Genomic DNA, 13,985 nt, shown 5'->3' with positions numbered 1-13,985 from the left:
CCATTCCCCGAGTTTATGCTCGGTCTTCCTGGTGTAGAGAAGACCACAACTGTCAAACACATGACAAATACAGTACCACAATGTGAAGTTATAGCCTTCGCTGTGGGGAAAAAAAGCATAAAGGAGGTGTATTGTTTAAATGGCGATTTATTGGGATGTGGAGAAAGTGAGGACTGCAGATGTTGGAGATCGGAGTTGAAAAGTGTGGCGCTGGAAAAGCACAGCAGGTCAGAGAGCATCCAAGCAGCAGGAGAGTTGATGTTTCTGGCCCGAGCCCTTCTTCAGGAATGATGTGTGGATGGACAAAGGGGCCTCAGTGTCCTCCTACACCAGTCACTGCCAGTTGTCAGACAGGTGCAGCAAGCAATCAGCAAAAGGAATTCGGATCGGAAGTGGGGATATCTTCCTGCAGTTAGGGGGTCATTGAATATATTCAAGGCTGAGTTCATCTGATTTTTGAACAACAAAGTGGACGGTTATAGGGGAAGGGAAGGCAAGAACATGGTTTTAAGACCAGTACAGAACAGTTCGAGTCATACAGCACAGAAGCAGACCCTCCAGTCCAACAAGTTCATGCTGACTATATTCACAAACTTAAACTAGTTCCACCTGCCTGTGTTTGGCCCATATTCCTCTGAACCTTTTGTATTCATGTACTTATTCAAATGTCTTTTAAATGTTGTAACTGTACCTACATCCACCATTTCCTCTGGACATTCATTCCACACACAAACCACTCTCCATGTACAAAAAGATGCCCCACCTGCCTTTTTAAAATCTGTCTCCTCTCACCTTCACATTTGCTGCCTAATCTTGAAACCCCCCACCCTCTGGAAAGGATACCCGCCGTTCACCTCATCTATGTCCCTCATGATTTTATAAATCTCTCGAATGTCAACGCTCAACCTCCTGTGCTCCAGTGAAAAAAAGTCCCTGCCTATGCACCAAGATGTTGGGAGATTCATATCCAGTTATGATCTGTTCAATGCTGGTGCAAGATCAGAAGACCAAATGGCCTACTCCTGCTCCCAATTCTCTGTGTCCAGGACAGCAAGAGACCATAAGACACAGGAGCAGAAATGAGGCCATTCAGCCCATCGGGTGTGCTCCGCCATTTAATCATGGCTGCTCGGTTTCTCAACCCCATTTTCCTGTGTCTCCCCATAACCCTTGATTCCCCCTTTATTCTCAAACCTATCTATCTCAGTCTTAAATATCCTTAGTGACCTGGATCCTCCACAGCCTTCTGTGGCAGTGAGTTCCATAGATTCACTACTCTCTGGCTGAACAGGTTTCTCCTTATCTCTGTTCTCAAAGGTTTTCCCTTCACATTAAGGCTGGGCCCTTAGGTTCTAGTCTCTCCTATCAATGGAAACATTCTTCCAACACCACTCTGTCCAGGCCGTTCAGGATTCTGTATGTTTCAATGTGTAGGCCTGTTAACCAGCATGAACCAGACCCTTCAGGATGATGTACAGCAGGGATTAGGTTCAGCAAATTGAGAATGGAGGGAGAGTGTGTGGGATAGAGATTTTCAGCTTGGAGGGAATAAGAGAGGAAAGAGATTTGCTATAAATTAGAATTAGCTGAGGACTGGTAGATGGAGTTTAATTTTGAGAGGTTGAGGTGTTATATTTTGGTCAAGCAATCCAGACAGGACTGACACAGTTAAGGGGAGTGTTGTAGAACAAAGAGACCTTGGAGTGCAGGTTCATAGTTCCGTGAAAATGCAGTCTCAGTTGGATAGGATAGTGAAGGTGGCGTTCGGTGTGAAGATGAAGAGGAGCTCCTTTTCCTGGTGAGTAGTGAAGGAAGCCCAAGGAAGCAGTACAGGCAGCTTCGTTAAGTATATTCAAATCACAGTTGAATGGGTATTTGCAATGATAGAGGAATGAAGGGTAGTTGCGACATTGCAGGGAGGAGGAGCTGAGTCTATGGATAGATCAGCTCTGATCTAAATGAATGGCGGAGCAGGCTGGATGGGCCAAATGACCTACTCCTGCTTCTATTACAATGAAACTATAACCCTTCATTTCCCATGGCTAACCCACCTAACCTGCACATCCCTGGACACTATAGGCAATTTAGCATAGCCAATCCAAATCCAGGCCGGTGAGCAATGTAGTGATGTGGAAAATAAATATCAGAGAACGAGAGAAAGGGACAAGGAGAGTAAATATTCCAGCAATCAAAACTGGATTCTAAAGATCACAAAAATTGAAACTAAAAACAATGTTTCTGAATGTGTGCTGCATTGCAACAAAAGTGAATGAATTGACTGCACACACCGAAAAGAACAATAATGATCGGAGACTCCTTACAAAGACATGGCTTCAGGATGACAAGGATTGGATCCTGAATATCGAGGGGGTAGTCAGACGGGAAGCGAGGTAAAGGTAGAGGGTTGGCACTGTTAATCAAAGCACTGATCACAGGGTAGTCTGGTGTCAGCTCGGGTTTTAGGGCCTGATTTCTCTGTCCTCTGTTGATCTCCTTGTTTGCACAGAGTAAGATGTCAGTCTGTTCTCGGCTCTGCTGGATTTTTGCTGAAGCTTTCAAGCCCCTTTTACACCTTCCAGAACAATAAAACATTGTCAATTGAAACCCAACTCACAATCTCCCAGCCAGTCAATCAACCGGACAGAGTATAGTCAGAGCAGGGAATCAAAGAAGAAAAAATGGAACACAATTAGAAATGAATAGGTGCTCGTTCTTAATGTTTATTCATTAGGAAGTAAACCAGAAATAGGGCTCTCCCAAGATTCTGATAGTGCCCTACTTGAGGAATTCTCTCTCCCTTCGATGTAACTATTAGTATGGTTGGGGCAAAGTAACTCGTGTGCCAGATTGTTTAAAGCAAAGTAGTCAGGAGAGGAGACCATGGAAATACCTCTTAGTTCAAAACAAAGTCTGACATATTCCAATAAAATACAGAATGTTACAAGTTTTATGGTAAAACACAAGCCCACTCTCCATTAATTATGCAACTGAGGGGCAGTTGTAAGGTTCACATACATTGTCCAGACCTACATTTCTTAATGTTTATAAAACAGAATGTTATCTTATTCTGCAGGTTCAGCTCAGCTCGAATTACTGATAAGGGACAGAGAGAACCAATCCATCATTCTATGAAGCAGCACAGTCTAATGGCCTGAGGAGCAGAGACAGTCTGCAGCTGCAAGGTCAGGCTATCAAAACAGAATTCCTGAGCCAGGGCTCAGACAGCATTATGTTAACAGGCTACATTTTACTGCAAACATTGCTTTGTGACAAAATGACTTTGCCACAGTTTTGTGGCAATTTTGGTCAAATTCTCCCACAGTCCCTCCTTTTTATTAAAAAGAAGAGATTGTGGGTGTCAGCAAAAGGGGGATTGTCATGGGGTGGTGATTGGAGATCAGACAGATAGTCCTCGGGTTCAGTAAGGATAGGGACAGACAGCTCCAGGGATTGGGAATCATTATCAGTAAGGGGGAAATCTCGGCATCTGAGAGATCGCTGGAGAGGAGGGCCACAACAGTGAACTGAGCCGAGCACAGGATTGTCTGCGGGGTGACTTTGATTTCCAGTCGAGCAGTTGCAAAGGCAGGGGGAAAGAAAGCTGCAAGTTGCTTAAACTCCATAAGGGCTCGCTTGGTACGAGTTTGGGATGGATGGGGATATGGGCACATACTCAGCAGCTAGAGTGGTTGACCTACTGTGTATACAGAAAAGCATTAAAGTGTAATTCCCATTTACTAGAGGTTATCAGGCCCAATCAAACACAGTTAGTGAAAGAAAGATAAGAAAGAGTGCAGTGAAAGGCAGAACGATCAAACTAAAATTTACAAGTTAAACACGCTTCAGCTCTTTTCCTCGCTGCTTTCTGAAAATCCAGGTGCCAACAAGTTTGTAACAGAGTATTAACCATTCCCTCCTTGCCCAAGTGTGTACAATAATGCACATAATCAACTAAAATAGGCAGCAGCAGCAAAGAAGGAATACAAACCAGTCCAGCAGGGGTCACCCAGATTTTGGTTCGGGTGTGGAGGGAGTACCCTATTTGAGACCATAGTTTGTGCTCTTCAGCAGGGGCTTCCCCTGTGATTTCAGTGCCAGACCCAGGAGAATGTGCATTCAAACCAGATTACAAAGTGTTAACCTTTCTGCAAGCTGCAGGGTGTTGGCACTGAGGCAGTCTCTCCCTATCTGTCTGTCTCTCTGCCTGCATGGCTTTCTCTCTCTCTCTCCTTCTGCCTGCCTGCGCCTCTCCCTCTCTCTCTCTGCCTGCCTGCGCCTCTCCCTCTCTCTCTCTCTGCCTGCCTGCGCCTCTCCCTCTCTCTCTCTCTGCCTGCCTGCGCCTCTCCCTCTCTCTCTCTGCCTGCCTGCGCCTCTCTCTCTCTCTCTCTCTCTCTGCCTGCCTGCGCCCCTCTCTCTCTCTCTCTCTCTCTCTGCCTGCGCCTCTCTCTCTCTCTGCCTGCGTCTCTCTCTCTGTCTGCCTGCGTCTCTCTCTCTCTCTGCCTGCCTGCGCCTCTCTCTCTCTCTCTCTGCCTGCCTGCGCCTCTCTCTCTGCCTTCGCCTCTCTCTCTGCCTGCCTGCGCCTCTTTCTCTCTCTCTCTCTCTGCCTGCCTGCGCCCCTCTCTCTGCCTGCCTGCGCCCCTCTCTCTGCCTGCCTGCGCCCCTCTCTCTGCCTGCCTGCGCCCCTCTCTCTGCCTGCCTACGACCCCCCCCTCCCTACGCACCTCTCTCTCTCTGTAACATTCTCCAACTTTCTTCATATCTGTTTGTCAGCTTTTATTTATTCCTACTTTCCAAGGGTAATGAGGCACTCACATTCCAGAACAGCCCAAGTTAGGGAGTTGAGCCTCATAAATCCTGGCTGTGACGCATAGCTGCTTAACCAAGTGTGCAAACTCTAAATACCTCTCAGCCATTCTATTTGCAAATCGAACACTGTTTTCAATCAAGTTATTTGTTTCTCTACATGAGTCCACAACCCAGGGGAAGTACAACGGAGTCTTTAATAGTTGCCCAATGTGTCCTGTATGTCGAATTCATTCAAGTCTGGACATCCTGAAGCGAGCAATTATACTCACTGCAGATTTCTACTCGGCAATTAAAACTAATGTTGGGCACTCGAACAGATCAGGGGCATCTTGAAGCATGCCATGGACCTCCGTGTGAGTGCAGGGTTTGTCAAATAGGGTTTCACCTCTCAAAACCCTGGGGCAAGCAAATTCATTATTACTAACTTTGTAAAGCACAAGTGCTCTCAGCAACATTATGTCCAGATGCTAGGACCCTGTTGAGTATTCACACTAGTATCTTGTGGCTGAGTAGCGAGAATTGTATCAGCATTTCTAACAGCATTTTTGACCCTGGCCAGCTTTCCCTTTTATTTTGGACACAACAGAAGCAGCAAGTACCTTCTATATTTCCCCTCTCAAAGGATATCGGCCGGTGACCTGGCAGGACCAGGGTATCTCCTGCCTGACTCGCCAACTGTGGGGGATGGAAAGAATTTGTTTATCAGGGAGCAGTAAAGCTGCAGGCCAACCGTCTCCGCTTAGCCTGGGAAACATAAGCTTTAGCAAGCAGGCACTAAGATGAGAGTCAAAATGGTTTCCAGACTTTTAATATGTGACAAAATGGCTGACCCAAATCTAACAATTCTCCCACATCCTTGCAGGGAATAAAACAAGAATAATGGAACAAAATTACAAATGAATACAGGCTCGTGCTTAATGTTTGTTCATGAAGTGAACCAGAAATAGGATCTCCCGGGATTTATATGGTGCCCTACTTGGGGAATTTTGTCTCCCTTACATCTAACTATTAGTACCCAGCTATGATTTACAACAACATTGACAGCAACAGAAATAAAGCATCTGTTATCAAACAGTTTAGAAATATACAGCACAGAAATAGACTTTTTTTTCTCTTTCATGCACATAAACACGTATAAGTCTTGTATTCTTATACAAGAATTTCTGGGATTTACAGAGTAATGATAACTGCAACCCATTCTAAAAGATGAAAGACTTAACAATCCAGGTTTGTTCAATATATCATTTCAATGGCAGGACACTATAATGCATTTCTATAAATTCTGTGTCTTATGATCTTATTCTCCGCAACAACCTGATGAAGGATCAGCGTTCCGAAAGCAAATGCTTCCAAATAAACCCATTGAACACTCACCTAATGTTGTGTGATTTTTAACTTTGTCCAGGTTAGGATGGATTGACCGTGCTAAATTACATAGTGCCCAGGAATGTGCAGGTTAGATGCATTAATCAGGAGGTGAATGTTGATCAATAGGGGTAGGGGAATGGGTGTGGGTGGGTTACCCTTCGGAGGGTCGGGGTGGAGACTCGTTGGGCCGAGTGGCCAGCTTCCAGACTATGGGGATTCTCTGAAGGGAAGGGGTTATCACAAACTCTTTGTTTTTATTTGCTTCCCAAAAGCAGACCTGCTTATCTCTCAGCAGTATCCCAGTGTTGTGAAAGATATTAACCTTCAGGTGGAATTATCCAAAATTCAGAGAGAAGTCAGTCTTGACGTTTTTGCTTTTCTGCCCCTGTAAGATCCTGAATCAGCACCTTCAGGAGAATTAGTTAGAACGGAGTGAGAACAGAGGGGGAGAGAGAGTGGGATGGTGCTTTCAATTTTGTGGAATAACAAAAGTAAATATTCCACAGAAAGTAGAATTCCTTGTTCAGAATTTCTACCCTGGGCTGGCAGTGATGACCTTTGTAATCTCTTTTTACAGAGTATTTGAAGATCTGAAGACGGAAGTTTCAAAATCAACAGATAAAGGGCTTATGCCCGAAATGTCGATTCTCCTGCTCCTCAGATGCTGCCTGACCTGCTGTGCTTTTCCATCGCTGCACATTTCAACACTGACTCTCCAGCGTCTGCAGTCCTCACTTTGATGTCAATGTCTGACAGTCACTCAATCCATCGGGACCACAACGGTTTTCAACTATGATTCTGTGAGAAGGAGCAAAGCTGTTTGGCTCCTGTTTGAGCATGTTTTCAGCATCCGTGGGACTGGATGAGAGACCCTACTATTGCAGTGCACTGAGTGTGGAGCCTGAAGCAGTTATACAGCCTGGAAAGAGGAATTCACGGTAGAGAGGGGCTCCACACACATTTGTGTGTGGCTGAAACCTCGGCCATGGAGAAACCCGAGGATGCCCACCCCGTGGAGAAACGATGGAAGTGTGGTGACTGCGGGAAAGGCTTCCATTTTCTATCTGCCCTGGAGATTCATCAGCGCAGCCACACCGGGGAGAGGCCATTCCCCTGCCCTGACTGCGGGAAGGGCTTCAGCAATTCCACCAACCTGCTGACCCACCGACGGGTCCACACGGGGGAGAGGCCCTTCAGCTGCCCAGAGTGTGGGAAGGCCTTTGCCCAGGCCTCCAACCTGCTGAGGCACCAGCGGATCCACATGGGGGTGAGGCCATTTCCCTGCCCTGAGTGCGGGAAGGCCTTCAGCAATTCCTTCCACCTGCTAACCCACCAGCGGGTCCACACAGGGGAGAAGCCCTTCAGTTGTCCTGAGTGTGGGAAGGCCTACAGCAATTCCTCCAGCTTGCTGACCCACCAGCGGGTCCACGCAGGGGAGAGGCCCTTCAGCTGCCCCGAGTGCGGGAAGGCCTTCAGCGATTCCTCCACCCTGCTGAGGCACCAGCGGATCCACACGGGGGAGAGGCCGTTCCACTGCCCTGAGTGTGGGAAGGCATTCCGTGATTCCTCTGACTTGCTGAAGCACCGGCGGGTCCACATGGGGGAGAGGCCCTTCAGCTGCCCCGAGTGCAGGAAAGCCTTCAGCAATTCCTTCTACCTGCTGAGGCATCAGTGGGTTCACACGGGGGAGAGGCCCTTCAGCTGCCCCGAGTGTGGGAAGGCCTACAGCAATTCCGCCCACCTGCTGACCCACCAGCGGGTCCACACGGGGGAGAGGCCCTTCAGCTGCCCCGAATGCGGGAAGGCCTTCAGCGATTCCTCCACCCTGCTGAGGCACCAGCGGGTCCACACGGGGGAGAGGCCCTTCCGTTGCCCTGAGTGTAGGAAGGCATTCCGTGATTCCTCCTCCCTGCTGAGGCACCAGCGGGTCCACACGGGGGAGAGGCCCTTCAGCTGCCCTGAGTGCAGGAAGGCCTTCAGCGATTCCTTCTACCTGCTGAGGCACTGGCGGGTCCACACCCGGGAGAGGCCCTTCAGCTGCCCCGAGTGCGGGAAAAGCTTTGCCCAGGTCTCCAACCTGCTGGCCCACCAGCGGGTCCACACGGGGGAGAGGCCCTTCAGCTGCCCCAAGTGCGGGAAGGGCTTCACCCGGTCCTCCCACTTGCGGAGCCACCAGCGAGTTCATGTGCCATCGCAGGGGGATTGAAGGAGTGACGGCCGAGTGCCATTATTGACTGGACTATCAACCCAGTTCCAGGGATCCCGGGTTCGATTCCCACCGCGACAGATGGTGGAATTGGAATTTGGTCAGAAATCTGGAGTTCAGAATCTAAAGATGAAACCATTGTCGGTGAGGTCGGGGTGGAAGAAAACCCCCATCTGATTCACTCAGTTCTTTTTTAGGGAAGACTTGAGCAGTTATTAGAGAACGTCGTTCCAGCTGCATCCTTTACCCGGTCTGGCCTACACGTGACTCCAGACCCACAGCAGTCTGGTTGACTCTACGCTACTCATCCAACTTACTTGGATACAGGTTGAAATTGCTGAGTGAGGCAATACCTCCTCCGGGATAAGGCTGTACTAAGGATCCAGTTACAAAGGGACAACTCAGTGGTGACCAATAATCAAGAAGGTGAGGGGTTGCACTTTGACCTTGAGCTGTTTTGAAAAAATTGCTACTTTTGCTGCGCAGTACTGGAGTTGTAAATAGGATTAACTGTGATTTCCCTGAGAACCCTACAGTTTTAACAAATTTACTTGACATGGGAAGGGGCACACTGCGTTTGTACACAAGTGTACGTAGCTCCAGTGTCTATCATCACCGGTGTCTGCCGCCCTTCTATATTAACTTGTATTAATGGTTCTTGATCAGCCTCCCATGCTACTAGAGGGTAGTGCCCTTTCCCACCCAGGTTCTCAGGGCATCCCTAACACATCCCATATGGGCCTGTAGGTGTCTGGGAAGTGGGCACTGGGGATTCCTGCCGTCTAGGCCCACTGTAGGGCAGAGGGGGGTCCGGTCCAATAAGGGCAATTCCTCCTAAAGTGGCCTGGTTGATGGCATCCCCAGCACATCATTTCTGGGCCCCCTTGAGCCTGATTATTTATCATATACCATTCCTAGGTCCCTGTCCTTGGGAACTCCAGTTCTGTTTCGGCTGTTGTTTAAATCTGCCCTGCCTCGGATAAGTCACCTGCAGGAAAGTTTCTCTTAAAACCCTCAATTGCTGGCATGGGACTTTCTGGCTCCCGTCTGGTTACCTGATAGGAACCCCCTTGCGCCGGCACTTGGTTCATGCCAATGTTGATTGCTGTATCGGTTCTTACTGGCAACACCATTTTAGTCTTATTTTCTTCTTTTTAAGCTCTTCGAGCTGCATTTGCGCCAGCTTCCTTTGCACCTCCTCCTGCTGTTCAAACAGTTTCTCTTTGTCTTTTTGAAACCTTTCAGCTGCATGAGCTACATGATCTCTCAATTCCTGGTGGCTCATTGATGATGTCAGACCCACCACCTCCCCCAGCCTTGACCAGACTTGGGAGGGCATTGCCTCTGATGGAATTTCGGAACATTGTGTTCAGCAACTGATTAGACTCTATGTCTTGCTCTGTTTCCAGTCTCCATTTCTTTAACTGTCTCTCCAAGTAAGCAGCCAGGTTTTCACTTTCTCCCAGTGGATCCCATCTGAGCCTGGGGGTCCATTTTGGGTGGATAACAGTCTCTTAAGGCCTGCCATACATTCTGTCTCACTTGATCAAACCCGACCCCGTCAATCATTGGATTGTCTGCCACATTTTTCAAGTGGATTCGGACCATTATTTCCTTTGACTTTCGGGAGCCCTACCAACCTCACCAGCAGTGCCTTCAAGTCTCCTATAGCCAGCAATCGCCCTGTGGTTTCATCTTCAAAAGCCCTGATCCACTTTCCTGCTCCCTCATGTAAACCCGGCAGCGCATTCTTCAGTCTTTCCGATCCTGAGTTCCCCAAGGCATGTAGGCTGGGTTTCTCCCCTCTTTTATAAGGAGCATCCTTCCTTGTTGGCCCTTTTTCCCTTTACTAACACTACTTCTCAATAATTCTCCCTCGGGCTCTGAGTCCGATGCTATTTCTAATTCCTCCCATTCTTTAGATACTGGGACCTTTTTCTTTCCTGGTCTCTCATCATCCCTTTCTGCTTGTTTTACGTCACTTTCACAGCTTTTTTCTTCAGCCCTCCTTTCATATCGCAATGAGTATTCCTCAATTGCTTTTTGTTCCCTTAGCCCACGCAGCACACTAATCTCATGTTTCTGCTCTTCTTGCTCTCGTTGTATAGATTCTATTTGCTCCTGCCTGTCCCTTTTTTCTCTTTCTCTTCTTTCCCTCAGTTCATTTTTGTCTTCCGCACTTCCATACCATTCTAACTATCCCTCTATTTCTACTGTTCCCTTTATTACTGGACACTGCTTCAATACCTCTTCATTCAAGTAGGGAGGAGGTCTATTCAACTCTTTTACATCTGGGTATAGAGGATGGGGGCAGCTGATTCCTGCTTTCCTGTTTCCCATAACTGCTCAGCTTGTTCTTTTGCAGCTTTCCTGGTCACCACAGGTGCCTGACAAGCTACCTTCAGTTCCTCACCCTCGTTCCTGAAAAGTTTCAGTATTTCCATCTCCTGATCCCTTTTTTGGTTTTTATTTTTAGATTTATCTTGCGGCTTATAGTTCTTAATTAATCCTTCCATCTCAATGCACATATGTTTATCAAAGGTACCTTCTTTTGGCCATTTAGTCAATAAATCCTTAGTTCTTTTTTCCCATTTCTCTGAAATTTTTACAATATCATTTCTTGCCATTGGAAATTTCTCACTCAGTATCTCAACTGCAGTCCCTTTATCCATCCTACGATATATTTCAGTCCAACTAATGTATTGTCTTTGCTCTCATAAATCACTTGCTTATACCATTCAAGTCCGATAGTACTTTGTTCAATAGTATAAGCAATTCCTAACTTTATAACTTGCAATTGTCCCTTCCCAATCTCAGTTTCTAAACGTCCTCAGTTGCAGCTAGTTAATACAAACAATCTATTCTCATTCATTCAGCCTAAACCAATCTAACACTGCACCAATCACTAAATGTTTCTTGAGAAAGTTCTCTCAAAAAAGAACTCTTAAATTCTTAGTGCAAAATAAAATCAAAATAAACATTTAACCACCACAAACAATTATGCATACAAATCAGATCACAATGATTAAACTATAAACTCTATCTCTCTCACAGACACATACACACACACATTCTGCAAGCGACAGCTGCTCCTGCTCTCTCTCTCACACACAGAGCTTTGCTGCTAACAGCTGCTTTAAATCAATTGCTGTCACCCAGAGCCTTACTTAAACAGACCCTTTGTTCATTTCCAAAAATCCTATTATCCTACAGGCCTTATCTAAAACATTTAACAGTCTAGTAACAATATAACACTATGACTATTCTCTGCTATTTTACTTTTAATCATCCACTGCCAATCTGCCAATTTTCTAAACAGGTCTATCAGTGCTTCCAGTAAAACAATTTCCCCTTCTTTATTCTGCCCTATCTATTTATAGGGTCTTATATACACCACGTGGAATTTTTACTCAACAATTGCTACGTTCCATTCTTACTCACCCCTTACCCCACTATGCAGTTTTCTTGACCTATTCTCCACGTCTCCATCAGCTGCAATTTACCCCTCGCCTTTGGATCTTGGATCGGAGAGACCCTCGGGCAGGTTCCTGCACCTCTGAGTCCCCCAGGACCACTCGAAGCCAACAGAATATAGTCCAAATTCACAGCAAAAATGCTAACGTTCTTTTGTTGGGTACCCTTATTCTGTCAGTCTCGGGAATGCCCCTGGTGGACCAACAAGCACCCTGTTACTGCCGCCCTCTGTCCAGGTGGGTCTCTGCACAACCCTGCTCGCAGCGCCAAATTTGTTGTGGAGAAAATGTAGAGAACCACCAGGAGACGCAGAGAGTTCTTCAAGAAGTAGGTCTTTTATTTGCAAACAAAAAACCGTGACACTGAGAAAGCAGATTCTCGAATTCCCCCGAACCTCAGGGTCCGTGGATTTTTATCATTTTTATCATGTTTCTGTTTGATTAATATAGTTGGACATGATAAGCTAAGTACCTCACTCTAGCCATACAATAAACCAGTGATGTTAGTTCCATTATCTCTTTAGTTGTACATTCTACTTAATGTTATTCTAATGTCACGGTTAGATATTTATTGCTAACTCTGCTACAGTGATCTTTGCATTCCAGACTAACCTGTCATGAGAGATATTTAGCTATTCCATCTGTCACAATAGTCTCCTGTCTCAAGCTGACTCTATTAACTATTAATTAGATATCTTAATGTCATGTCCCAAATACTTATTGTCCCAATCCTGTCATAATAACACTTAACAGAGAAACTTGCACTTGCAGAGAAACTTAACAGAGAAACTTAGTGGGCAGCACGGTAGCACAGTGGTTAGCACTGCTGCTTCACAGCGCCAGAGACCCGGGTTCAATTCCCGCCTCAGGCGACTCTCTGTGTGGAGTTTGCACATTCTCCCCGTGTCTGCGTGGGTTTCCTCCGGGTGCTCCGGTTTCCTCCCACAATCCAAAAAATGTGCAGGTTAGGTGAATTGGCTATGCTAAATTGCCCGTAGTGTTAGGTGAAGGGGTAAATGTAAGAGAATGGGTCTGGGTGGGTTACGCTTCGGCGGGTCGGTGTGGACTTGCTGGGCCGAAGGGCCTGTTTCCACACTGTAAGTAATCTAATCTAATCTAATCTAATCTAATCTTGCTTTATTACTTGTGTTATCTCATCTCTCCATAGTGACCTTTCAGTCTTAACCTTACTCTGCTAATTGGTGTAAGAAAATTCCACTATGCTTATCCTATCTTGCCTTCCACAGAGTGCCAGTGGTCTTCATGCTTTAATCTTTCCCATGCTTTCATTGTTCTTTATTTTCCATAGTTGCAGGTTTCAGTTCATTAATATATAAACTCCAGAACTACTTTTAATTTACTTTCTCGAGATGGGTTAAGGTTTTATAAAAATAGGTGATATCTCAGCTTATTGTCCCAATCCTGTTTTAGCAAACAGGCGGCACGGTGGCCCAGTGGTTAGCACTGCTGCCTCACAGCGCCTGTAGACCCGGGTTCAATTCCCGACTCAGGCGACTGACTGTGTGGAGTTTGCACGTTCTCCCCGTGTCTGCGTGGGTTTCCTCCGGGTGCTCCGGTTTCCTCCCACAGTCCAAAGATGTGCAGGTCAGGTGAATTGGCTATGCTAAATTGCCCGTAGTGTTAGGTTTAAGGGGTAAATGTAGGGGTATGGGTGGGTTGCGCTTCGGCGGGTCGGTGTGGACTTGTTGGGCCGAAGGGCCTGTTTCCACACTGTAAGTAATCTAATCTAATCTAAAAAGATACTGCACAAAAGGTGTGAGGTTCGAGTCTGTATCCCAATCTTGAATCAGACTGGTTCTATTAACCAAACTGGGAATTTATAAAATATTATATGGATTGACTACCTGCAGTTTGTGTGCTTTTTGAGCAAAATTGAATATATCTGCAAATGCAAATTCACTCCATAGACTTATGCATGCTAATGAAGTGTGTGCTTGATGAAGTACAAGCCTGTGAGACAGTGTGTGTGCGTGTCTGAGAGAGCAACAGATGAAGGCAAGGGGTTTTATTTTGCTAAAACAAGGAAGAGCAGGACTTGTGCAGTTAATGATAGGCTCCTGCGTCGTGTTGGAGAACAGAGACACTGGGTGGGGTAGGGTGGGGTGGGGTGG

The 13,985-nt window shown here is 46.5% G+C and overlaps 1 protein-coding gene across 1 annotated transcript in view; it reads left to right on the top strand.

Moving 5' to 3' along the window:
- LOC148143843 (uncharacterized) overlaps positions 1-13,985 on the top strand; it is a 99,115-nt gene that overhangs the window by 68,990 nt on the left and 16,140 nt on the right. Inside the window, exon 2 of the mRNA XM_087975273.1 lies at positions 7,079-8,806. Within this exon, the coding sequence (XP_087831399.1) occupies positions 7,079-8,380 (1,302 nt within the window). The 3' untranslated portion in view covers positions 8,381-8,806. The remainder of the gene's footprint in view (positions 1-7,078; positions 8,807-13,985) is intronic.

This window comes from Chiloscyllium plagiosum, unplaced genomic scaffold, assembly GCF_037043375.1.
Source record: "Chiloscyllium plagiosum isolate Xiang-an unplaced genomic scaffold, Cpla_swu_hap1 HiC_scaffold_27, whole genome shotgun sequence".
Lineage (NCBI taxonomy): Eukaryota > Metazoa > Chordata > Chondrichthyes > Orectolobiformes > Hemiscylliidae > Chiloscyllium > Chiloscyllium plagiosum.
Note: the sequence above shows the minus strand (reverse complement) of the source record. Positions and strands in the feature narration are given on the sequence as shown.